Source organism: Fonsecaea multimorphosa (assembly GCF_000836435.1).
Source record: "Fonsecaea multimorphosa CBS 102226 unplaced genomic scaffold supercont1.9, whole genome shotgun sequence".
NCBI classification, from domain to species: domain Eukaryota; kingdom Fungi; phylum Ascomycota; class Eurotiomycetes; order Chaetothyriales; family Herpotrichiellaceae; genus Fonsecaea; species Fonsecaea multimorphosa.
The window spans coordinates 587449-611448 of NW_015971643.1; the positions used below are offsets into that span (position 1 = coordinate 587449).

At 52.1% G+C, this 24000-nt stretch overlaps 11 protein-coding genes across 11 annotated transcripts; 5 read left to right on the forward strand and 6 right to left on the reverse strand.

Moving 5' to 3' along the window:
• Positions 1–1158: 1158 nt before the first annotated feature.
• Positions 1159–2304, forward strand: Z520_05376 (uncharacterized protein; the record flags this gene model as incomplete). Its single annotated transcript, XM_016775879.1, has 1 exon — positions 1159–2304. One exon carries the CDS (start codon positions 1159–1161, stop codon positions 2302–2304), a length of 1146 nt encoding a protein of 381 aa, XP_016633038.1.
• An 810-nt stretch (positions 2305–3114) lies between these two features.
• On the reverse strand, positions 3115–4251 carry Z520_05377 (mitochondrial thiamine pyrophosphate carrier 1; the record flags this gene model as incomplete). The annotated part of the gene is made up of 3 exons (XM_016775880.1): positions 3115–3240; positions 3318–4136; positions 4219–4251. The coding sequence occupies 3 exons, from the start codon at positions 4249–4251 to the stop codon at positions 3115–3117; spliced, it is 978 nt and encodes a 325-aa protein (XP_016633039.1).
• A 1027-nt stretch (positions 4252–5278) lies between these two features.
• Positions 5279–6521, forward strand: Z520_05378 (uncharacterized protein; the record flags this gene model as incomplete). The annotated part of the gene is made up of 4 exons (XM_016775881.1): positions 5279–5319; positions 5440–6064; positions 6114–6353; positions 6411–6521. 4 exons carry the CDS (start codon positions 5279–5281, stop codon positions 6519–6521), a joined length of 1017 nt encoding a protein of 338 aa, XP_016633040.1.
• Positions 6522–6592: 71 nt separating this feature from the next.
• On the reverse strand, positions 6593–8754 carry Z520_05379 (uncharacterized protein; the record flags this gene model as incomplete). Its single annotated transcript, XM_016775882.1, has 4 exons — positions 6593–7160; positions 7229–8486; positions 8541–8614; positions 8675–8754. The coding sequence occupies 4 exons, from the start codon at positions 8752–8754 to the stop codon at positions 6593–6595; spliced, it is 1980 nt and encodes a 659-aa protein (XP_016633041.1).
• A 336-nt stretch (positions 8755–9090) lies between these two features.
• Positions 9091–10150, reverse strand: Z520_05380 (uncharacterized protein; the record flags this gene model as incomplete). The annotated part of the gene is made up of 2 exons (XM_016775883.1): positions 9091–10033; positions 10086–10150. The coding sequence occupies 2 exons, from the start codon at positions 10148–10150 to the stop codon at positions 9091–9093; spliced, it is 1008 nt and encodes a 335-aa protein (XP_016633042.1).
• Positions 10151–10755: 605 nt separating this feature from the next.
• Positions 10756–11736, forward strand: Z520_05381 (uncharacterized protein; the record flags this gene model as incomplete). Its single annotated transcript, XM_016775884.1, has 1 exon — positions 10756–11736. The coding sequence occupies one exon, from the start codon at positions 10756–10758 to the stop codon at positions 11734–11736; it is 981 nt and encodes a 326-aa protein (XP_016633043.1).
• Positions 11737–11844: 108 nt separating this feature from the next.
• Positions 11845–12738, reverse strand: Z520_05382 (uncharacterized protein; the record flags this gene model as incomplete). The annotated part of the gene is made up of 1 exon (XM_016775885.1): positions 11845–12738. One exon carries the CDS (start codon positions 12736–12738, stop codon positions 11845–11847), a length of 894 nt encoding a protein of 297 aa, XP_016633044.1.
• Positions 12739–13340: 602 nt separating this feature from the next.
• Z520_05383 (uncharacterized protein) lies at positions 13341–15391 on the reverse strand (the record flags this gene model as incomplete). Its single annotated transcript, XM_016775886.1, has 10 exons — positions 13341–13488; positions 13549–13654; positions 13709–13822; positions 13878–14147; positions 14255–14319; positions 14376–14804; positions 14876–15066; positions 15119–15180; positions 15235–15262; positions 15329–15391. 10 exons carry the CDS (start codon positions 15389–15391, stop codon positions 13341–13343), a joined length of 1476 nt encoding a protein of 491 aa, XP_016633045.1.
• A 1353-nt stretch (positions 15392–16744) lies between these two features.
• Positions 16745–19564, forward strand: Z520_05384 (uncharacterized protein; the record flags this gene model as incomplete). The annotated part of the gene is made up of 1 exon (XM_016775887.1): positions 16745–19564. One exon carries the CDS (start codon positions 16745–16747, stop codon positions 19562–19564), a length of 2820 nt encoding a protein of 939 aa, XP_016633046.1.
• Positions 19565–20140: 576 nt separating this feature from the next.
• On the reverse strand, positions 20141–20498 carry Z520_05385 (U6 snRNA-associated Sm-like protein LSm2; the record flags this gene model as incomplete). The annotated part of the gene is made up of 2 exons (XM_016775888.1): positions 20141–20423; positions 20485–20498. The coding sequence occupies 2 exons, from the start codon at positions 20496–20498 to the stop codon at positions 20141–20143; spliced, it is 297 nt and encodes a 98-aa protein (XP_016633047.1).
• A 985-nt stretch (positions 20499–21483) lies between these two features.
• On the forward strand, positions 21484–23571 carry Z520_05386 (uncharacterized protein; the record flags this gene model as incomplete). Its single annotated transcript, XM_016775889.1, has 1 exon — positions 21484–23571. The coding sequence occupies one exon, from the start codon at positions 21484–21486 to the stop codon at positions 23569–23571; it is 2088 nt and encodes a 695-aa protein (XP_016633048.1).
• Between the last annotated feature and the right edge of the window lie 429 nt (positions 23572–24000).

Sequence of the window (24000 nt, forward strand, 5' to 3'; positions counted from 1 at the left end):
GCCTGAGTAACAGAAGCTTTCGTGACTCGATTCAAGCAAGAAAGGAGGTCATTCGGACATTAGGTTTTCTGGTTTTCCTTTTCTTCCTAAAGTTGAGTGGGTTCTCAGACGGCCAAACGCAGGCAGGGATGTTGGCTGGGCAGCTCCCCTCGAGTTTTGTCAATGGATCGAAACGAGTGACATTGACAACGATCCCGAGGGCTACCTTTTCAATGAGAACACGCACCGCGTGCAGTGCGCTTTGGATTTCCTGGCTGCTCCTTTCACGGAGAACATCGAATGTCGTCGCCTAGTGCGCCAGGCCGACTGGAGGGCATCCATGGTCGAAGTCGTTCGTTGAAACCCGGGCTTCATCCCCCCTTACACGCAAATTCGATATGTCGTTGTCCAATCGAGAAAACAAGATGGATGAGCCTGGATCTTAGGAAGGCGAAAAGGACACAGTGCCAGCTCTTGTTCAAATCCATTTCGCTTTTTCGGTTTCCCGCAACTGTGTTGCTGCAGGCTCACCGGGAGCAGCTGAGCAGATCCAAGGAGCGCCTGGGCAGGTGGACGACTTAGCATGTTTAGCTCTGTTTTGTCAGAGCCGATTGGTGATACAATCGACTAAATCACTTGCGATGGACATGGCGGCAAGGCTGCTATCTCGATATAGACCAACCTACGGTGCCCGACAATATTAATGAGGTTGGCAGCTAGACGTGCATGGGATGGCTCTGGCCACGTTACTTGTCACATCAGACATATTTAGGCATAAAGAGAGGGAAGAGGCTTTGTTAGACAAGGAGGGCAGGAAAGGAAGAGGCACATGCAATTCAGTAAACGTGTTGTTAAGGGAGCAGGCAAGGAGGACACTTTGGAACAAGGCAGGGTCGTCATCTTGCATCTGAGAGTCCGATTGCCGATTGGCCCTGGCAAGAATCCTTGTTTGTTGAGCCTCCACAGCCTGCGTAATGGTTGTAGGCAAACCACCATGCAAAACTTCCAACTGACAATCCAAAGGACGCAAAACAGCCTGATGTTCTAGTCCAGCCTGTGGAAGCTACTTGCCCCATGTCCCAGTGAAGTGTGGTGCTCACCGCAGTGCAGGCGAGGCAAATGACTTGTTCGCGTTAAAACTCCGACCATTTCGAACCTCCATCTCCGAGCCAAGTCACCATGCCGCTGTTCAGCGAGGCCGACACCAGAACCTACCGTAGGGATGTAGCTTCAGGCGGTCGATACCTCTCTGCCACAGAACGCGAGAAGCTCCTGCAACGATATCTCCCTACACCTCCCTCAGAGTCTTCGCAGAATGATTCACGACCGCCCAATTCCAATACCCCCTCCCAACGCCAAAAATCCAAAGGCCACAGGCGACGAGTGCGGCCGTTCCTCAAGTCGAAGCTGCATTTCCTCGTCTTCTTCCTCATCCAACTCGTCTTCGGCATATACATTCGCCTGCGCCAGATCTACCACGCTACAGTCTATCGGCTTCTCGGCATCAGGCACCATCACCACCGCACCCCAGAGTACATCCAGAGGGATGTCAAGAACCTCGACCGCATACCCGAGCACCTCAGTGTGATATTGAAATTCAAGTCCGAGGAGGATGGCGGACTAGAGGCATTGATGGACGAGGTCGCAGAGCTCTGCGCGTGGTCCGCAGCTGCGGGCATCCCGCTGCTGAGCGTGTACGAAAAGTCAGGGATATTGAAGACATACATGGCGACCTTGCAGGAGTTGGTGAAACAAAAGCTCCGTTCTTACTTTGGCGCTCCCCCCGCGGCGTCGGCTCTGCGAGTGTTTGCTCCCAACCATCCCTCCATGAGCCCTTGGTCGCGGACACCGTCACCGCAGATACCACCAGCACAATCAGCCACCGATGCGCGACCGCTCCACCTGGACCTTCTCCTCTTGTCCGCCACGGACGGGCGAGACACGCTGGTCGACTTGACCAGGACCCTGGCCGAGATGGCCCAAGCCCAAAAGCTTCGTCCCAAAGACATCACTTCCAATCTCATCAACGCCGAAATCAGCGCGACGACCGCGATCCCGGACTCGTCGAGACTCACGACGAATGGCGACAGCAGCAGACCCGCGGGGAAAGAGGTCGAGGCAGGAGAACCGGATCTCATCATCGTCTTTGGTCCGGTCGTAAAGTTGGACGGCTATCCACCTTGGCAGATCCGGCTGAGTGAAATCTTCTGCGTCGGTGACTCTGGTGGTGATGTTTCTGGCAGCGGCAGTACTAGGGTTGAGTATCAAGCCTTTCTCAGGGCGCTGTGGAAGTATGCCGGTGCTACATTCAATATTGGGAGATGACAAAATATATAGACAGGGCGATAGGGCAATCGATGCTCTTTGGCCGATGGGTGATCCCATGATTAAAAACATACCATGTTTCTTGAAGCTCTTCTAAGCCGACCTGTTGTACAGCGAAAATAGATACCATGTGAAGAGGAAACATGCAAACTCGTTGACCCCGTAGTAGTGACTCAAGCAAGCGGTGTCCATACTTGACCGTCCCAGAAACCCGATGATACCCGCGATAGGCCTTCATCCTCAGGCATTGCTCATGCGCCCTCTCGAACCCACAAAGGGCGGAAATGCAGCTTGATATCAACTTATTCAATCCGATTGCAGGCAGGACTCAAGGGAGAACAAGCAACGCGATCGACGGGTATATCGAAGGAACCGCAATGTCAGAAAGCGACGGTGATAACGATGGGATATGCATCTATGGGGAGTCAGCCGACGCCCGTACCATGGTTACATTGCCGCAGGTCTGCGCTTCTCAGACTCACTGTTGACTTTGTTTGTGGCAGCCACTCGGGTTTGAAAATCCCGGGCTTCGGCCTCGCCTGCTGAAAGGCTAAGAAGGTTGGGAGCTGACGGGGCGCGAGTCGCCGCGCTTATGAGGCTTCGACCTTTTCCCTCAAATACGCCCTCGCTACTTTATCTGCTTCTTTCGCTGGCTCTCTCTTTATGGTTGCGGACTCTCCTGATCGGGTCCAGAAGAAGATGCAGAAACGTCACTTTTGTGCAATCAAGCACACCCGGAGCAATCCCAAGCTTCCCAACATCAATGCTTCAATAGTAGAATGAAAAACGCCATCAGGTCCTGTAAAGATTTTAGTCATCGTAATCATCATCGTAGCCGGTATAAGTTTCCCACATCTCATCGTTTCTTCCCGAGTGAATGAGCGAATGCATCACGCGCTCATACGTCCACATTGTGACAGCGGATGCTGGCGCGGCCTGCAATATCAAAGTCAGCAACGTGAGAGGAAGGTCCTATAAGGGAAGGGAAAATAACTAGCCTTGATCAAGCTGACAGTCAGTCCTCGATACCAGCCTCGATAGCCTTCCTTCATCCAGATGATCGCTAGTGCACGGATAACGCCCGTATACTCGGGAATATTTGTATGGATGTACCTGTTCCTGTGCGGGCCTTGCACCTGCAGTCTCTTTCTGACTAGATCCAGAGGGAAAACGGCAGTCTTTGCAAAGACACTGGCAAATACGCCAGCAGTGGCATCGCCGGAACCGAATGGTAATGTCTTGGCCCCAATGTATTGATGGAGGAATTCATAGCTCATGAAGAAGAGGCCCATATAGGGGATGATCTGGCCCAACGCAGCGCTCAGGCCTCGGAAGAAGCCGCTGGGTCCCTCGTGTCGGATTATATCTTGGACGGAATTGGCGAGTCCTGTATAGATCTTCTCCGGGCCCTGTGCGGCAAATCGTGTCCGCAGAAGATCCAAAGGATAGGTGATTGAAGTTGCGGCGGCGCCTGCTCCAGCGCCGCTGATGAAAGACTCAATCGATGGCGGTGCGCGCGTCGGAAGCATGGCCTGAGCTTGGGTGATGGAGCGATAGGCCGTGAATTGGACGCCGCCATAAGTGATGTACATGAGCTCGGCAGGGATGTTCCCCTTCCACAGCGCGCGGACACCCTCATCTCTCACGATTGCGCGCAGAGTGGAAAAGACGCCCTTGTAAATTGGGCCTTTGATGCCATCGCAAGAGAGAGGGTCGGAGAGCGAATGGGGCTGAAGCTGCAGTCGAATTTTGACCACGTCTAACGGGGCGATAACAAATCTGGACACGAGGCCTGCGATGCCCCCGGCTACAACGACTTGCTGTCTCGTGCCCTAGTGCAGAAGAAAGAAGATAAGCAGGTTGATCAATGAGGAATGGCTCTTTTGAGCACAAGGACAGGGTGTCTGGACTTACCTCGTCCTTGAGACGCTCGATCTCCGCCGACATGCGCCCTGGACTGGCTACCTGCAAGCCGCTCTACAGCGGTGAGGAGATTGTGGTGACAAGACTCCCGTGGTTGTGGAACAAGATTAGAGAAAAAGGGCCGAGTACGATGACATCGTTTTCTGCGATTATCAAGACGTTTTTTCCCGCGTCCCCGGCGCTTTTCGTGTTGGGGGAGCTTTTTGCTCTGCACGTGAGTTCGCGTATCTGTTCAGCGTAGCGTGCAATATGGTCAGTTGGATTTACGACGTCGCCAGTTTTACCGGGATGGGATCCGGGAATGCGATTCTAGAGTCAAGATTGAGATGGTCCATTCATTGAGCCACAGGGAAGGACTGGTTTTTATCTGTTGACTGTCGCAGGCGATGGAAAAGGGGGGTTCCCGTTGGCTGCCAGTGTCTTGTAAATCGATTTGGAGCGCGTCATGAGTTCTTCTTGCCCGCCAAAAGGTGGTAAATTCACATTGAGCGTAGCCCGCGTCGGGCCTAGGGTGATGCCGCCCTGTGCTCACTCTACCTACGGGCGCGCTCCAATTCTCCTCGAGGAACCGAAGCTCCCGAGACTTCTGACGATCTCAACGCTATTTTCCTTGGTCAAGTATCTAGGACACCGACGATATTAACCCCTTGCTCACGAGTAAGGGCTAATATTATGATCACGACGGCCTAAAGGATAGGGATATAAAGGAGTCTCCAGTACTACAGCTAAACAATTATAGTGACGTGGCGCCGCACCTATACGAAACCTCTACCACCTATAGCAACGTACCTAATAAACAGGTTCAAGACCGGTGCATTGATGTTCCGGCGGCAGAACCCCACCCAAGCACTCCCGGGCCCCCGTTGTGCTTGACCCGGGGCATGTAGACCTTGTAGGGGGGAGCACCGCTTGAATGGGGATAAAGGAATCCGCCATAATCCGTTATTGAACTCATTTCTGAGCCAAGCAGCCACAAATCTAAACAGGTTGAAGCAAGAGCTTTGGAGTGTCTGTGGGATCGACCATCATTCGGCAATTGACCCTCTCGACCATGGAGAAGCCCAAGGCCCTGTTGCTGGGCAAGCTTGACCAGTGAGTTGCCCTATTATTGAATGCTAGAATTCGGGAAGTCGGTGCTAGCTTCTAGCCTGGTAGATTTCGAGTCGTTATCCGACATGTTAGTTCTGACGTGTTCATGTGATCTCCTGATAGCGCCTACGAAGCATGGGATGCGCTTTCTAATATCGCCCATCTGACATCTACGCAAGCTAAAAACCGAGCCGATTTCCTCGAGGAGTTGAGGAGCGGCAGGCACGATGGTGTTGTGGCCATCTGTGATCGGGCACCCACGAGCATGGCTCAAACAGGCAAATGGGACCGAGAATTACTTGACGCCCTGCCCCAAAGCGTCAAGTATATCGCTCACATGGGTGCTGGCTATGACAGCCTCGATATTCCGGCCTGCACTGCGCGTGGGATCTTCGTGTCGAATTGCCCCAAGGTAGTCGACGAAGCAACAGCAGACTGCGCCATGTTTCTGATCCTTGCCACCCTCCGGGGTTTCAATAATGGTATCATGGCCATTCGAGAAGGGACTTGGCTAGGCGCTGTTCCACCTCCGCCACTGGGACACGATCCGCAGACAAAGGTCTTGGGTATTTTGGGCCTCGGCGGGATCGGTTTGAATTTGAAGAAGAAGGCTGAGGTGTTTGGCATGACGGTGATTTATCACAACCGAAACAAGCTGAGTGACGATCAGGCTGAAGGTGCTGAGTATGTGGAGTTTGATGATCTACTTGCAAGGAGTGATGTGCTGAGCTTGAACCTTCCTCTCGACGTAAGTGCTCCATTCAGTTGAGGAACTCCTTTTGATTTGATCTCCGTAGCCGAGGACACGCAATATCATCTCCACCAGAGAGTTTGCAAAGATGAAAAAGGGCATCATCATCATTAACACCGCCAGGGGAGGGGTCATGGATGAAGAAGCGCTGGTTGACGCGTTGAACTCTGGACAAGTTCGTTCTGTCGGTCTCGATGTTTACCAGCAGGAACCGAAAATCCACCCAGGTTTGATTTCGAACCGTCATGTTTGTCTGCTCCCTCACATGGGCACATCAACGGTTGAGGTACATGATACCTGGAGATATGTAGAAGTAACAACCTCGCTAACCGTGTTGCCCCAGACCAAGACGAGGATGGAAGAGTGGACGATAGCTAACGTTCGATCGGCGCTGGAGACCGGTAGATTGAAGAGCACAGTGCCCGAGCAGGTGCATTTACTGGCGAGGCTTTAGCCAGGTTACCGAGGCTCATGAGGCGAGTGCTGAAAAGTACATTGCTTCTGCATTCGGAACAAATATTGATTTTAGAGCCAATCGCCATCACTTTCCGGCCCGAAAATCCTCATCCTCGACGTACCAAAATCGTTAAAGTCAGGAAGCGCCATATCGAGAAAGTCAAAGGAATTGAGGAACACTTCTTGGGTTCGAGGGGCGATCAAGGTACCAAGAAGGTTCTGGAGACCATACGAAGTTCGTCTTGTGTCGTTGAAAATATCGATGCCTGTGGGCCCATCGGGATTGTTTTTGGTATCTAGAATAAGCTGAATGATGTCGGCGTATCGTTGCGCGCAGGGCCATCGAGTAGCCATGTGTCTCAGCACGCTGAGAAGAGGCTCCAAATCTGGTGGTATCGACTCGTAGTTCGTTTCGTAACCCATAGTCCAGAGAATTATGAGGCTTCTTGAAGCGACCCACACGACAAAGGCAAACATTGGGTTGAGTTGGTCCAGCTCAACAGGCCCTAAGGAGCTCGCGAGTGTCGCGACTGCTTTGACGGATTGCCGACAGCGAACGCGGGCGGAGGACGACGGACGTAGGTAATTTGAAGTGGTTGACGGAAAAGCAGCTACCGTATACATTCTGATGTTGATCCTGTGCAATATTATGTCAGTGGTCGAACCAAAACGAAAACATCACGACGAGAATAATGGACCTCGTACAGTTGAAAAGTAGCATGGAGCATAATCCACATGGGATCGAACGTGGCCGGTGGTTCTCGAGCTTCAATGGGGAGATTCTCGAACCAGGTAGACATTGTGATGTCAAGGCGCCGGAAAATACTTTGCCACTCCTGGCAGTGAGCCGGAAGCGTCAGATCCAGCGGCTTGATGAGAAGTTGGTTTGATCTGTCCATCATTGCCAGCACATCGATATTATGGTGCCACAAGCTGGAAGAGCACTGGGCGTGAGTAAGTTTGGCCTGCGGTACTGCTTGAAACCATTCGGGCGTTGTATATTGGCCCCAGTCTTCGTCACTCGCAGGATAGGGGAGACGGATGTTCTTTGCGTCGATGCCACCGGGCTGCCCGTGCGACGCGCTGGAGAAACGATCGAGACTGTAGATGATCCAGAAGAGCCGCCGCTTTTCCTCCACAGCGATATTAGAAACACCTGCCCCGTCATCGTCGTCCTCGTTCCTCACAAGAGGAGTGGTTGTCTCGGGGGTTGTCGGCGAAGGACTCTTCGCAAGCCCTAGATGTCGAGAAGCTGCGACAAGCATCGACATGGCATTCCACGTTCTTGGACCCGGACCTTGGCCAAGGGAATCCAAAGCCATGAGCGCCAGAGCCTGAGTTGAGATCAAGGAACATGCGTCAATGGTCTTGAGCAATAACTGCTCACGCGAGATTTTGACGAGATCTTCTCTCTCCTTAGGTGTCGGAATGGGTTTCTTCCAGAAACGGAATGTCACTGCCACTATTGCATGGAGCAGGACCTGGCGCTCAGGCGCAAACATGTTGGTCGTGAAATTGAGCCTGCAGAAGATGGGCATCCATGGATGGACGAGTTCGAAGAACAATTCCACAAGCTCCTGCATTACACTAGCAGGTGGCAGTCCAGGTGCCATGTCCTGCAGTTGAGGCATTGAAGCAGGCATTCGATCTATCATAGGGCTAAGCGTCGCAAAAGAAGCTATGTCCGACAACTGCTGAGCTTGTTGCCATGTCTGAGAACTGGAATCGCCCGCTGTCCATGTTGTTGAGGGATTGGCAGCGCTATTAGGATCCACGTTCGAAACAGCTGTATTAGCGGTGCCGGTGAGGGTGAACTCTGGACGGATGTGAGTAAGAATGTCCTGTATCGATTGGTTCATCTTGTCCATAGTAGTTTCAACGAGGCTCAGTCGCTGCTCAATTGCCTTTCCATATCCAGGTCGCAGGCCTGGTTGGCCTTTCTCACGATACTCACACTGGCTCCCTAATGAAGAGAGGTCAGTTTGGATGCATTGAAGTCACGTAAATACTACCATACCCATGCGGCGACAGGTGCCACAGTATGGCCGAGCGCTATCACATCTCGTCTTCTTCTGCTTGCATGTCTCGCAGCTGTGCAGGCGATCACGTTAGTAATTTGATTCAGGTGGACTTATTGATTCGGACACATACGCTTTTGACAGGAGCCGGGGACGTTTGCTCGGCGGCATCCCAAGCCCATCATCAGCCACATCTAGGTGCTCAGTAGACATGACAATTGATCAATATGATGAACGATACAATGAAAGCTCTAGCAGGAAAATAGCCGAATTTGTCTAAAAGAACGGCCGAGGATCTCATCATTCGCTTATTGTCCGTGCGGAGTATGCCCGGGGGGTCTAGAAAGGAGAGTTTTAGGGGTGGGCAATGGGGAAGAAGCAGCTGATGCTGTAGGCATATCTGGCTTCTTAATTAGATGCCGAGGGGGCTTAATTAGACCTACAGGCTAGTGGGCTGACGAGGCAAACTTTCCAACCCAAGATACGTATCCCTCACAATGCGAGAATTGGAGCCACAAGCTTTACAAGAATATTTGTGCTATCTAGGCATTAATATGATTTGACACCCGCCAACTTGAGCAGTTTTTCGGTGAGCTCGGGCTTCTCGAGGGGTTCTGAACGATGTCGCGAGTCGAGCGTGCCGTCAGGATACGACGCTTGCAGGTCTCGCAGCTTGATGTTGTCGTGCGGCCAATGTGTTGTGGCACCCCAGGCATTGAATATTTTCTGTTTTTCGGTGATGGCTTCCTGTGATGCCAGCCTAGCTGGAGCGTAGGCAGCATAGATGACGGTACGGACGGTGTTACTCTTCTCTGTAGGCTCGCCTCCCCAATGGATTGTCCGCGAATCCCACAGGATGAGGTCGCCCGGCTCAGCCAGAACCTTCGTGACTTTGCAACCACGGGCAAAGAACCACTCCATATCTTTCTCGTCGAAGTAACGGTTGTCTTTCCATTCCCAACTGGAAGGATCGGTGTGCTTGTCGAAGAACTCTTCGGTGAGTTTTGAGGAGCCCGAGATAACCACGAGCGAACCATCCTCAGGTCCGGCATGGCTGAGATTGATGATGCCTTGAATGCAGTGTAAGCCTCGTTTGCGGGGAGCCTGGTCGACGTGTGGCCATGGAGCACGGGCTTTCTTCAAGTTGGGAAGAGTAACATTGAGAGAGTCGAAAGATACGAGCAGCTCATCCGTCCCCCAGATCTTCTGAAAGGCTTCGACCACGCCAGGTTCCTGACGAGCCTCCCACATGAACTTCTCATGAACGACCGAGTAGTGTTCATATGTATTTCTCACCGTCTGGAGAGGCAGATCCTCTTGCTTCCAGGTCGAAGGATCCTGTACGTCCAAATTAGGATCGAATGTTTGAAGCCATTCGATGGCTTTTTTCTGATAGTAGGCGGCGCGCTCAGAAGGGACAGCTCCTTTGACCACCGTATAGCCCTGAGTTGCAAGTTCGTCGAGCCAGTCACCCTTCTTTTCAGTCGTCAACCTGAGAGTCGTTTGTCAGTACCATAATATCAAGGCATGGAATCTTGACTGACTTGAAGGGACTGAAGACCCTGACAGAGGCAGGAGCCTCAGTGACGGTTTGAGTAACAGTAGCCATGATGTTTGATTAGAGGATATGTGCAGCGAAATTAGCCAAAGATTCGGTCAATCTCACTGACCTTTAACTGATTCGCATTCTCCGCTTCTATGAACTAATGATAGTCCATAAATAAGCCCAAAAAGCTTACAAGCATCTGTCGTCGGACGAATACTGTCTGGCTGGATCGAATAACCGACAGGGCGCCATATGAGGGGCTTCAGGCGGCCAGTTCATGTCCCGGGTGAGCTTTGCGCCGATGGTGAATGTCCTTAGTAGTCCCTGGAAAGCCCTAAGGGGCGATCTCAAACAGTCTTTCTTGGCAACAGAAGAAGAACGTGCCGGCCTCCTGAACCCAGCTCACCAGCACCGGCTCATCATCGTTGCGAACTTCCTTCTCTTGACGCCTCTGCTCTTCTTCGGCTCCACATTCTGTGACACATGATGTAGCACGGAGACTGAAAGCCGGGAGAGTACTCGGCTTATTGCATGGACAGGAAATACGCAAGGCTGTGGGACTAGGTCAAGTCGGTGCTGGAGTTTGGCACTGCAAGAGTCGACCTCAGTCTGTATCACCCCTGTGTTTTTGCTCATCTACCTACTTCCATGGAAAGAACAGAAATAGGATGCCACGCATACTTGTTACAGGAGCAGCAGGCTTCATCGGCCAGATAGTCTCCAAGGCGCTGCTAGACGACAAGTCCGTCGAGCTCACTCTCGTCGACGTGATCGAACCATCTATTCCGCGTGGTGTCAAGTATCCACAGAACGCGACGACGAGCAAAACAGATCTGATCGAATCGTCCAGCAGTGTCATTCCCAATGATCTCGACACAGCCATCCTCCTACACGGAGTCATGTCCTCTGCAGCTGAGACCGACTTAGAACTGGGGTACCGCGTGAATGTCGACGCGACGCGCGCGCTGCTGCTGAATCTCGCCAAGAAATGCCCGGGCGTGAGAGTCATCTATGCATCGAGCGAAGCGGTGTACGGGACGCCGGTGCCCAAAGAGGGCGTGTCTGAGGCCACCAACACTACGCCCGAGATGTCGTATGGATGCCAGAAACTCATCTGCGAGACTTTGATCAACGACTTCACGCGCCGCGGCATGATCAACGGCTTCTCATTGCGGTTCCCCACCATCTCGATCCGCCCTGGGAAACCCAGTCCAGCGGTGTCGGCTTTCCTATCAGGCATCATCCGCGAACCCCTGAATGGCCTGGAGTGCCGAGTGCCGCTCAAAGATCGAGCGTGGCGTCACTGGATGTGTTCGCCCAAGACACTCGTGTACAATGTCATTGTAGCGACGAAGTTGCCCCGCGACGCACTAGCTCCTCACCGAAGAGCTGTTAATGTCCCTGGCTTTGCGGTCACTGTACAAGACATGTTGGACGCTCTGGAACAGGTTGGTGGGAAGGACAAACTGGATTTGGTCAAGGAAGAGCCCGTACCGGAGATGCAGTCGCTCCTGTATTCTTGGGCCGACGACTTCGATAATAGTCTAGGTCTCTCGCTGGGCATGAAGCAGGATACGTCATTTCTACAATCATGTCAGGATTACCTGGAGACTTTGAGAGAGGAGGCTTCCATGTCTTCGCAAAAATGATAGCCCAATGCTGATTCACCATCAAAACCAAAATAATGATAGCTTGGATCAAATCGCAGATCTAGAAGCCACTGTCTTGTAACTGAATTTAGGTCGCTTATATGCCGCCTACGCCTTGCCCGTCGACATCAACCAATCCATATGATACTCTACCACCGCCTGCATCGCGTCGACTTGTTTCTCAATGACCGTGGTCAGGGGAACTTTGCCAGTCAATTCACCTTGAACCTTCGTCCACGCAGCTGCGACAGGACCGTTGACGTTGACCTTGCAAATGCCGTAAGAGATGCACTTCTTAAGCAGCTCCTCTTTGAAGTAGTCTTCATGAGCGCCGTGTAGGACTAGCCTGACACGGTCGCCGACCTGGTCATGAATGCGCTTCAGACGAGGAAAATCGAGCTGAGGACCCTGGGGGCCATAGGGACCATGGACGTTGCCAAATGCTGGAGCCAGCCAGTCGATACCTAGGGCGACGAACTCCTCGGCCTGTTCAGGCGTGGTCAAGATCTCCTCCATCCCCTCGGTGTCCTGAATGCCGTCCTCGGCGCCGTTGATGCGACCGGGCTCACACTCAGTGATGATGCCGCGAGCATTGCAGTACGCGACTAATTCCCTGCTCAGTCGCATGTTCTCTTCTTTGTCATAGTGGCTCATGTCGACCATGATGCCATCGTATCCACCTAAGTCGGCTGAGCGTCGGATCACGTCCGGCGACTGTGCGTGATCCATATGAACTCCAATAGGCACCGACGCCTTGTCTGCCGCCTCGGCCGCCGCGTGTAGCAGCAGACCGTCTGCGAACTCTATCGACCAGGGGAACAGTTGAATCAATGCTGGTGATCGCTTGGCCTCAGCTGCTCGTACTGTCGCCAGTACTGCCTCAAGATTATAGCAGCACACAGCAGCGATCGCATATTTGCCTGCATATGCCGCGTCGACAATCGATTTGGCTCTGTTGTTGTGTAACTTGGCGTAATCGCCGTTGATACCGTTGGTTGTCATATCTTAATGAATATCTGGGGTTTGGTTCATCCCGTGAAATGGGATTAAGTTGATCCGCTTACCCAAGTTGTAGTCGTTTGTCGACTTGAAGTTGAAGGTAATGGGTTGAGTGGTCAGGCGGCTTTGTTTAAAAAGCGACTCAGTCCTAGTTTATTGGCGTAGTGACTCCCTAGGTATGTCCGCGATTTTCGTGTCTCCATCAGTACATGCGACCCGAGCGTTCATTTTCCGGACTTGTCGTCCAAGGATTTCGATCATTTGCGTGGATTCGGCATATCATTCCACAGCAACTCAAGGGGGCGGAAGAGGAAACCCCCGAAGGTGGACCGCCTAAGATTCATGGGGTCCCCACAACTCGCACTGCCGTGTGCCAAATTTGATGCTCACTCTCTACCTAGGTAGTCTAGGACCGAGTAACCTCGATGATCGGGATGGTGAATGCGGTAGCATTGCTGATTTGGAATACCTCGATTATGCACGGTGCTATCTGATCAGTCCGATCTCAACTAGATTGTCTACGACTCGGACTCGAAGGAGTGGTGCCACAGCGCCATCCCCTTTTGTTGCAATTAGGAGACATGTAACCAGGTAACTTGCTTATCCTAAGATCCGTCCTCAATGTGCGCGACGTTGGTGACTTTGGCTTCGATGGCTACTTTGCCATCTAGCGTGTGCTGTGGAACATCCACCTCGACGACTTCGTCGCCAAAAGCAGCAGCGATTTCTTCCAGAGTCTTCTGTTTAGTCTCTCTGTATCAGTGTCAGTAAGGTTGGGTCCCTTGACAACGATCTTGCGCAAGGGACGCCTACGGATAATAAAAGTAGATGATAAAAAAGTATACAGCACAACAGCCGACGAACACATAGTAGTAGTTCTCATGGATATTCTGAAAGGCACTGGGGCCTGCTTCGGTGACTAACGAACGACTTATCAGCGCACAAGCATGGAACGACAGACGAGACTACCTACTTCCGACATTGACGGCGTAGTGTGCGAATGCTGCAAGACCCATGAACTTGTTTCGGAGTGCCACGGGAAGCACCTCCGCTCCGTAAAGCCAGGTCACAGGATTAATCAAGCTGTCTGCTAGAGTGTTAGCAGAGCCCAGGTAGTTGATTGATCATCTGAAATAGCTTACAATAACCAACGGTGAAGATGTAAATGCCGAGAATTGCAAATCCTTTGCCAACTCGGTTATCTGTATTTTGAAATTCACGTTGCATGACAGCAGCATAGATCTCAGTCAAGACGACCCAGACGATACCGGCGAGTAGCATCTTCCGCCTTCCAATGCGATCGGGAAGGAATGGAATGGAAAGCGCACTGGATAGGAAGGCGCACGTGCCCCAAACAGCTGTCAATGCAAGGATTGTTTTGCTCTCGATACCCAAGGATTTGTAGAGTGTCGCTGTGAAGATCGTTAGTCAACTTGCTTGAAACTCCAGATTGTCACAATTTACTTTGGTAGTACTGTGTTGGATTAAATTAGCACGCATTTTCGAGGTTACGGGAAACAAAGCTTACTGACCTGAATCACATTTACACCCGTGATTGCCGTTAGGACTTGGACCGAGATGGACCTGGTCAATCCAGTTAGCCAATCGAAACAAACATTTTGTGGGAGACCGCTGCATACACGAGTACCCGGTGGCGGTAGCGCTTGAATGCACTCAGCAAAGACGGGCTTCGTTGCTCGTGTTCGAATGCAATTTGGGATGTCATCAAGGCAAACTCTTGCTGCACCTCGTGTGATTGGAGATCTCGACGGATCTTGACGAAAGCCGTCCGGGCTTCTTCGACCTTGCCTTTCTGGAGGAGATGGCGTGGCGAGTTTGGCATGAAGGTAGCCAGACCAATGAACATGATAACTCCCCAAGGGATCTGGAGGCCGAGGGGGAGCCGCCACTGGAGCTGACCATAAGGAGCATAATTGCAGGCGAAGCCAACCCAATTTGACACCATAATCCCGCATGACAGGTTGACTCCAGAGAGACCACCTATCAAGCCACGATGCCTAGGGTCACTAATCTCAGATAGATAGACTGGCACTGTCGCCGCAAGCGAGCTGATGGTTTGGAAAGTCATGGTCAGTCACTGAGTCAGGCATCACAAGTCGGGGATGGATCTTATGCTCACCCAACAGCGATGCCCGTGAGAATGCGGCCCGCAAGCAGCATACCCATATTAACCGCAGCTGTTTGAATGATGCATCCAGCTGTCACAATCACACAGAGCAATTGCATGAAACGTAGACGACCCAGCCTGTCCGCAATGGCAATCTGAATGAGCGAGCCCACGGCTTCTCCACCAATGTAGATCGCGCCGACCTGGCATCCTTGTTAACAAGTTGCTTCTCCTGGCGTTGTAAGATGTACATACGGCTCCCACAAGAGCGGGGTTTGGATGGTGCATATATGCCACCCAACTTGGGTGCGCAATGGCTGTTTCCGCGATCAGCGATCTTTCTTATCACCAGAGATCTCGTTGGCACCGACTGGTGGTCACAATGCCCGTGTCATATCCCTGTCCAGAACGCATCCTGTTAGCTTAGAGTCCAGCAGATGTCTCATGCTTTGGTATTTCGCTCACGTAGAGAAATGTGCCCAGGCTGGCGAAAAGGGCCACACCAAAAGTATACTTGTCGACACCCATATCTACCCTATCTCGTCGTCGAATCCGTTCGAAAAGGTAGCCAGAAGGTGTAAAGGTGGAGCAAGGGTGATGCGGACAACGACACCCCAGGAATATATACCTAAGGGCACAAGCGTCTTCCTCCCAATCCCGCCTCCCTCGAGTTGTGGAGGATTACCGCTCAACATCCGCTCTAAGATGATGTCCACGTGTGCGTTAAAACTGTATGGTACCTGCAATGTGCCCGGCGAATTCATGGCCCGGATTGCGGGGAATTATGGATCTTGCGGAGAGGCCCCGGCGCTGCGGTTTATTGTGGCCCCGGAGCCCAGACCTAGTACTACCATCACCGCAGGAATTTGGGCTGCCACGAACCGCTGCTGGGTCTGATTCGGAAACGTCTGGGACTAACTGGGGGTAAATGAAGTATAATCCAGGCCTTGATACTTACCTAGTACAATGTAGCCGAGCGTTGACAAGATCCTGGCGAAGGCTGTCGTTCATAGCGCTGAGAAATCTCTTTCCCTCAAACAAGGTCTCCCCATTACCAGGCGTTTACGAGAAATCTGCGAGAAATTTCAAATACTTACCCAGGGCAGCGCAAGAAGACGCTCTCATAAAAGTGAAAGTGTAGCCCTGATGATTAGTATTGAGTTGTTGTGGACATCAAAGCTAACTGGTCTTTCCACGAGGTCTTTTGAACAATTTATACCCATCGCGCGAAAAATCGCGTCGGCGCGTTTACGTGTTTTGGCAACCCTTTCCTCCTCAACATTAAGACATCCTCCAGCCATTTCTGCCGACCCCTCTCTACAGTAGCCTGCCCTCCACTCTACTTACTAGATTTAAAGATCAGCGTCTTTCAGCTGTGAGATCCAGGACCGAAGCTCTCTATTTACCTTTACCGGGTCTTCTCGCCAAAGCTAATAACCAGCATGCGAGGAAGGGACGAGACGGGGCAGGCCAACTGGTGGGAAAGGAAGTCGAAAGTACAGCGACGGCGCACCCGACCTTAGGGCCTAAAATAGGGAACCGTTTCGGCCACCATGAGCGACACCCTAGGTGGGCGCAGGAGTAGCAATCATAATCGAGGAGGGAAGTGGGCCGTGAGTATGAGTATGAGTATGAGTAGGAGTAGGAGTTGCGCGGGTTGTAAAAGCGGCGTAGGTCGCGTGAGGCTCCGGGTGCGGATTGCAGTGACCCCCTCGCCTCCTCTTTTGCCGCCAAGAACCAAAGTGAGAACGCTCGGCTTGACACATTGCTGTAGATTCACAACTTGGTGACAAAGGCGACGCCATCTGCTTTCCACAGCTTCCGCTCGTTTGTACCAGCGATGGTTCCTGTTACTCTGGTGGCGCATTTGACTTCGCCAACATGTTTCGCAATCCTCGAGAGAATAGATCTGTCCCAATAGACGAACGGGTACTTCCTCACATTGGGAGGCCTCCTACTCCTCCCTCTTCGTACCCCTCTAAGCCGAACTCGTATTTCCTATCGCCCGCCGGATACGCAAAAGAAGTCGCAGACGGCGCCTCAAACAAGCGATCTCGAACGTCCAGAGCTTCTATGCTTGATCGCCACCCCACATCGAAGACCCCTGTGGCAAAGAAGCACGAGGCTGCTCAAGTTCAGAGCATACTCAACTTTTTTGCAAAGTCAGACAAGAAAACTCTCAACAACAAAGATACGACGACTCTGCCCCCGCTGTTCTTTAAGGACGTGCAGCCCAGTATTGAGACGCCTGAGCTGCATGAAGAAGAGTCCCGATTCCACGAGGACCGGGGGTTTGTCAAAAGGAGGCGGATCGACGATGATGAGGATGTCGAGAGCTTTGTCCGTACGCCCTCGCCTGGACTTGGGGGAGGTGCTGGCAAGGCCGGGAAGGAGCCAAGTTCACAAGATGAGAATGCAGAGCTAGACAAGCCACCCAAAAAGTACAGAGGTGGATTCCTGGACGACTCAACCGATGAGGAGGATAACGACTGGACTGCGGCCATCAATAGCACTGTCAATGTCGCCGACACCACGGAGAGATCACATGACACCGAGAATCCGGAGACTCTGAGCGGCGCCATTGAGGGCGATACAAGATCAAATACGACTAGAAATCCCGCCAAGCAGTCTGACTCAAGCTCCGCCTCTTCGACAATCAATGCCGTCGACCAAAGTCGAAATCCAGATCGAGAAATCCCTTCCATCCCTGGAAGGGATATTCCGCCTTTGACACGGGAAGCAACAAGCGTTTTCGAACCTGAGGATTTCGGTGATGCCGATTTTGAGAATGACGAATTCTATGAAGGAGGAGAAGAATACATGGAGCGCAGATGGATGGAAGAGCAACGAGAAATGGGGATGGAATTTGACGACGAGGACTTGAAGTCGGAGACTGAAGGCATCAGAATGCCACGAAGCATGGCCGAAGATGATGATCAACTCAACGCGGAAAGGACCAGTGGCATCCTTGTCTGTCCGATATGCGCCGGGAGCTTGAAAGGGCTATCCGAGAACCAGGCGTCAGCGCATGTCAATGCCTGTCTCGACGGCAATGCTGAACCACTACCAAAAGTGTTCGAAATTGAAAAAGCGACCGAAACTCCCCCGTCCGACGATGTCAGTGAAGCGGCTTCTCTGTCGAAGCGCTTTCAGCGTGCAGCAATTGCTCGTCCTGCTCAATCCAATCCCTTTTCCGTGTCGAAAGAAGGGAAAGGAAATTCAGCCTTTGCTAGGCTCATGTCTGGTCATGCTGAAGACGCTGCCTGGGCCGAGGCTGCAGCCCATGAGGTTCAATCTCGCGGCAAACCCGCATATCAACGAACCTGCCCCTTTTACAAGATCATGCCTGGCTTTTACATCTGTGTCGACGCCTTCCGGTATGGTAAAGTTGAAAATCAGAACGCCTACTTTCTCAGTCATTTCCACAGTGATCACTACATTGGTCTCACAGCCTCATGGTGCCACGGTCCGATCTACGCCAGCAAAGTCACCTGCAATCTAATAATGCAGCAGCTGAAAGTCGATCCCAAATGGCTGATTCCACTCCGATTCGAGACAAAAACCGAGGTCCCGAATACAAGGGGGGTCTTCGTTACGATGATTCCTGCCAACCACTGCCCTGGGTCGTCACTCTTCCTGTTTGAAAAGGTCACCGGTAAGAACAAAGACGGATCTCCAAAGCAAACCCGTATCCTCCATTGTGGGGACTTTCGTGCATGTCCTGCCCATGTCGCTCATCCTCTTCTACGTCCCGATGTTGTCGACAGCGTTACAGGCCTGACCAAGCAACAGGTCATTGACACCTGCTATCTGGACACGACCTATCTAACTCCAAAATACGCGTTTCCGGGTCAACATGACGTCATTGATGCTTGTGCACAGATGTGTGTCAGTCTTTCAAAGGAGATTGTGGACCAAAATGACGACTGGGAGAAAGTCAAGGCCAGCCGTGCTGGTAGTGCGATGAAGAAATTCCTCGTACAGGGCGAAGCCACTATCGACAAGCCAGGCGCAGAGAGATCAGACACAAAACCGAGACTGCGAGGACGTCTCCTCGTCGTCATTGGCACCTATTCGATTGGCAAGGAGCGGATCTGCTTAGGAATCGCCAAAGCCCTGAACTCCAAGATCTATGCTCCTCCTTCGAAGATGCGCATCTGTTTATGTCTCGAAGATCCCGAACTCGATGCCAGACTAACGAGCAACCCGCTCGAAGCACAGGTTCACATGCAAACATTAATGGAGATCCGAGCCGAGACACTTCACGACTATCTGATGACCTACAACGGCCATTTCGCTCGCGTGGTCGGTTTTCGACCGACAGGCTGGTCCTACCGCCCTCCAACATCACGCTTCACTGAGAACCCGGCCGTCAGTACCGTTCTGCATTCCGACGGCTGGAAGACACGCTACACCATGCATGACCTAGTTCCTCAGCGCGGAAGCACACGTGAGTCGAACTGTTTTGGAGTACCCTACTCAGAACACAGTTCTTTTCGGGAGCTGACCATGTTTTGCTGCGCGCTGAGGATCAATCGGATCGTACCAACGGTTAATGTGGGAAGTGCAAGGACTAGAGAGAAAATGAAGGCGTGGATTGACAAGTGGGAGGCTGAAAAGAGAAAAAATGGGTTGTTTGCAGTCCAGGCGGGGGCTGAGGGTTGGGGGAGCGGGGATGGGAAGTTGAGCTACGGAGTGTAACTGTACGCTTCATTGTACCGAATCGACGCACAGATGAGTGTCATCGGTTGTTGTGCTATAGTCACGGTCACGTTGCTAATCTGAGAAGGGCCGCAAAAGGACATGTTGTTGTATTGTTCCTCGTGTGAGCAGCCCGGCAAGGCAAAAGAGCTAGCATGTCCACTCTGCTGTTTCTGGAGGGGATGTGGGTTGCGATCAGATCAAACACCCGTATTGATCATCCGACCCTTGACTCGATCCAAAGGAATCATTTGCAAGCACATAGCCTCCCTTCCTGTAAGCGAATGGTGCACTAGAACCAGGAGCGAGGCCCCGGGCACTCCTCTGTCGTCCTCTCAGAAAGATCACCCGCGACATCCCTGAGGATATTCTTGACATTGAAATCTCCGCCATCACGCGCCCACTCAAGCATAGAAGGCACGGATTCCTGCAAAAACACCGCGGTTGCAGGCTATCTAGCCATGCCTCGAGCACATCGCAACGACTCTGTCGATGGGATTCGTCTTGATAACCCCTTTTGCTTCGATTTAGTGCCCGTGCTATCAGTGTTTGCAGCTTGTTTTGCTTTTGCCCCATTCAAGTCCCTTTTCCCTTTTGGCTCATGGCCTCTCTTCGACAAGCATCCTCCAAAAGCCCCCGGTCGACCTTATCAGGCGGCAGGTGTACATATCTTACCACCGACCCTCTTATGAAGATGTTCTTCACGGAAGACAGATGAGGGTATTTCAGTTCATCTAGCACTGTGATATCGTCCAGTTTGATGTTGAGGTATTGATCGACGGACTTCAAGGTGCCGCGGATGGAAATGTCGTTTTTCAGTTCGACCGTGACGGTCTGTTGGGTCAGGGTTTTGAAGAAACTGTTTCCTTTCGTCAGCGCAAGCACTTGATGAGCGCATTGCGGTCTGTGGCATCGCATACCTGAAGAACAGCATGGTGTGCGGCTCGTGTTGACGCACTAGCAAAGGTCGTGGTGTAGAGTGTCGTTCGATGCCGGCCTCAGCCTTTCAATTTGCGCTCCCCTCAATTGCGGGAATACGAACACTGCTCACTGCTCCCCGCTCCTTCGTCAGAGGAACTGCCCACAACTTTTGGCTTCCGCAGTCATTGACTTCCGCAGCGGAAGCGATGCCAAGAAATTCCGAAGCAGTGCGTACGTGGTCTTCTTGATCCGCCGAAATCAATGGGGCGAAACATTGGCTGTGAAAGTGCAATATCCTTCTCGCGTTGAGCTGCTATTTCCCTCCTACCTACTACACTCATCTATCATTTGCTCATGGAGGAACACCCTGGTTCTGCTACAGACCTACCAACCTTGTCCAAGTTTCCTCTACTGAGATACCCGTCGATACTTACCTCTTTCATCGATGTCTCATCTGCGATAGAGGGAGCGGCTTTGCAAGTGGCTCGGCAACGGTCCGCACGCCGGCCAGTTGTGGCGCAATCACTGGCCAAAGCTTTTCCCTGTTGGCTCAACCCAGAATCCAGCTATGATGTCGATATCCGCGTCGCAAAGCAATGACATCGATGATCTGATTCAGCGAGCCATTGCCCTGCCACCCACCTGCGATCTCGACTCGCTCTTCTCCACGATCGGCAGGTGCTTCAAAGATTGAGCCAATGATGAGTGCAGCGCAAAATTGCCTTGGAAAAACTCAGGTCTGTCGTGTTCGCGGCGACATGTGCCTTGTATTGTTTGTTGAGACAAACTTACCTTGTAACGATATACAAGCCACTCTTTCACCTTGTCTGTGTTCTCTCGTTTCTCCCAGTCTATCAATGCACGTCTACAATTTCGAGAATACTCCGTTACTAGCAAGCCCTAGCACATCGTTGGTTGGGTCCATTGCTGGGTCTCGATGACATCAACCCAAAACACGCCCACATCAAGAGACCACTTCGCGAGTTTAGAGACCCCAGATGTCGCAGACCCAGCTACGCACTCGCGCTCATGCAGCCGTCGAGTACGATCTACAGGCTCAAAAGCTCTCCCTTGAACCCTCACAGACAAACGACGATGGTGACAGGGCTGGTCATGCCGTTGAAGCCAAGTTCATCACTCCACTGGATCCAGTCATTGAGACCGTAGATGGTAACAGACTGCCAGCCGTTCCCGTCCAGGAAGCACATAAGATCAACTTGTTGAAGAATCGATCTGAGGGGCGACAATATCGGCCAGGACGACCGCGAGGATTGAGTCGGTTCGACAGGCAGAGGGCTGGGCCTGGGGCAGTTGACCGGAACGAGTTGATGAAAGATGACCACGAGAGCGAATCCAGCCGATTAGATCAAGCAATCCCAGTCTTGCATACCCACCCGCTATTTCCTCCTTTGCCTCTCTACGGACCTCCGTCATTTCTACGACACCTTCAGTGTGCAGTACTTCGAACGACATCAGCTATACTCTCGACGGGCTTTCTTGCCGTCATCGTACTGGGGGCGTTATTCACATCGATACCTCACTTTGTGAAATACGTCTGGTTGTGGCTCACCTTCCGAGATCCTGATAAGCAGAGACCTTTCTACGAGGAAGAGAGAAGACGTTCGGCTATACGCCAGGAGCAAGAGAAGGAATGGGAGAGGCGCACGACGAAACAGAAAGCAGCTGCCCAAAATGGTATAATAGACCCGGCTGCTTCGTCAGAAGAGCCACCGGTGCCGCTTGAGGGAGGACCTGACAAGCTAGTCTGCGACATCAGGTACTACGCACGTCGAGTGGGTCTAGACGCCGAAGAGTTCAAAGTGCAGACAGAAGATGGCTTCATTCTGGCTTTATGGCATATCTACAACCCTGCAGAATACACGCCCTGCTCAAGCACAGAGCGACAACCCGACGAGCCTGCCGTTTTCATAGGCTCTCAAGAGGGCCTCCAATCGCACGTTCAGAAGCAGTACTCCGACGGCAACAGAAGATACCCAGTGTTACTGGTGCATGGGCTCCTGCAGAGCGCTGGTGCTTATTGTGCAAATGATGACGACAGTTTGGCCTTTCTTCTCTGTAAGTCTGGGTACGATGTCTGGTTGGGAAACAACCGGTGCGGTTTCAGCCCTGAGCATAGTCTGCTAAAGTATCACGATCCACGGATGTGGGCTTGGAATATCCGGCAGATGGGAGTGATGGACCTTCCTGCGTTCATGTCTCGAGTTCTAGAAGAGACAGGTTTCGAGAAGCTCGGGTTGGTGTGTCACAGTCAAGGTACCACAGAGACATTCGTGGCGTTGGCGAAAGAGCAGCGACCAGATTTGGGTGACAAGATCAGTGTCTTCTGCGCTCTTGCCCCCGCAGTATATGCGGGCCCCTTGATCGGCAAGATGTACTTCAAGTTCATGCGGGTTATCTCACCGTCGATGTTCAGGGTTTTCTTCGGCATTCACAGCTTCATCCCACTCATGATGACCATGCACAGCATGCTACCTGGCAAGCTGTATGGCACCCTGGGCTACCGGGTCTTCTCGTTCTTGTTTGATTGGACCGACACGCGATGGGATCGAGGTCTCCGGGATCGACTCTTTCAATTCTCACCCGTTTACGTAAGTGCGGAGAGTATGAGGTGGTGGCTGGGTCGAGAATGCTTTGCGAAACAAAAGTGCATTCTAGCCACACGGGAAGATGGGCAAACGGAAGAGGATGATGATGGAGAGGAAAGTCCCGAACGTGCCACGTCCGACGATGACGATCGAGGGAGGACCGCATGGTATGACGAACACGTCCCTCCCCTGGCCTTGTGGGTGGCTGGAAGCGACGAACTTGTCGACGGTAGGAGACTTTTGAGACGGTTTGAACGTGGACGCGAACCTTTCGTGAAAGTGGTCCACAGCAAAGTCATTGACGAATATGAGCATCTCGATGTGCTTTGGGCAATGGATGCCGTGGAGCAGGTGGGCAACGAAGTTCGGCAGGTGCTTTGGAAGACAATGCCAGAGGAAGCAAGAAGGATATGCAGAAAGATATCCGGAGTCGTGGATGATGATCGAGGGGATAGCCAGACTAGTGACCGACCAGAGTAACTGGCAGCGAGGAGTAGCGCGTCCATGTCCGATCACAAGAAGCAATTTATAACGAGATACATCATAGGGAGATAACCCCCCAACACGTTCCATGATGATATGGAGTATACAGAAGCATATCACAATGGAGAAGCCAATGACTGTACAGCTAAACAGCGATGTAGACACCGGTTTTCCCAAACGGGCAGGGCGATGCGGCACACCCCTGAAATATACTCGGTAGCTACTGTTACTGCGAGAAGTTGACTGGGGAGCCGACCGACATGGCCCGGAGACATGGTTCAAGCAAAGGAGCAATGCAAAGGAAGGGGTTCGTTTGAGAAACATGGGAAATGGAGTAAACATGGAGAATGGATCTCGCGGAGGAAGTTTGCTTATCATTGAGGCAAAAAGGCTTCACGACAAAGATCTCACCGGGCAGTTGATCGG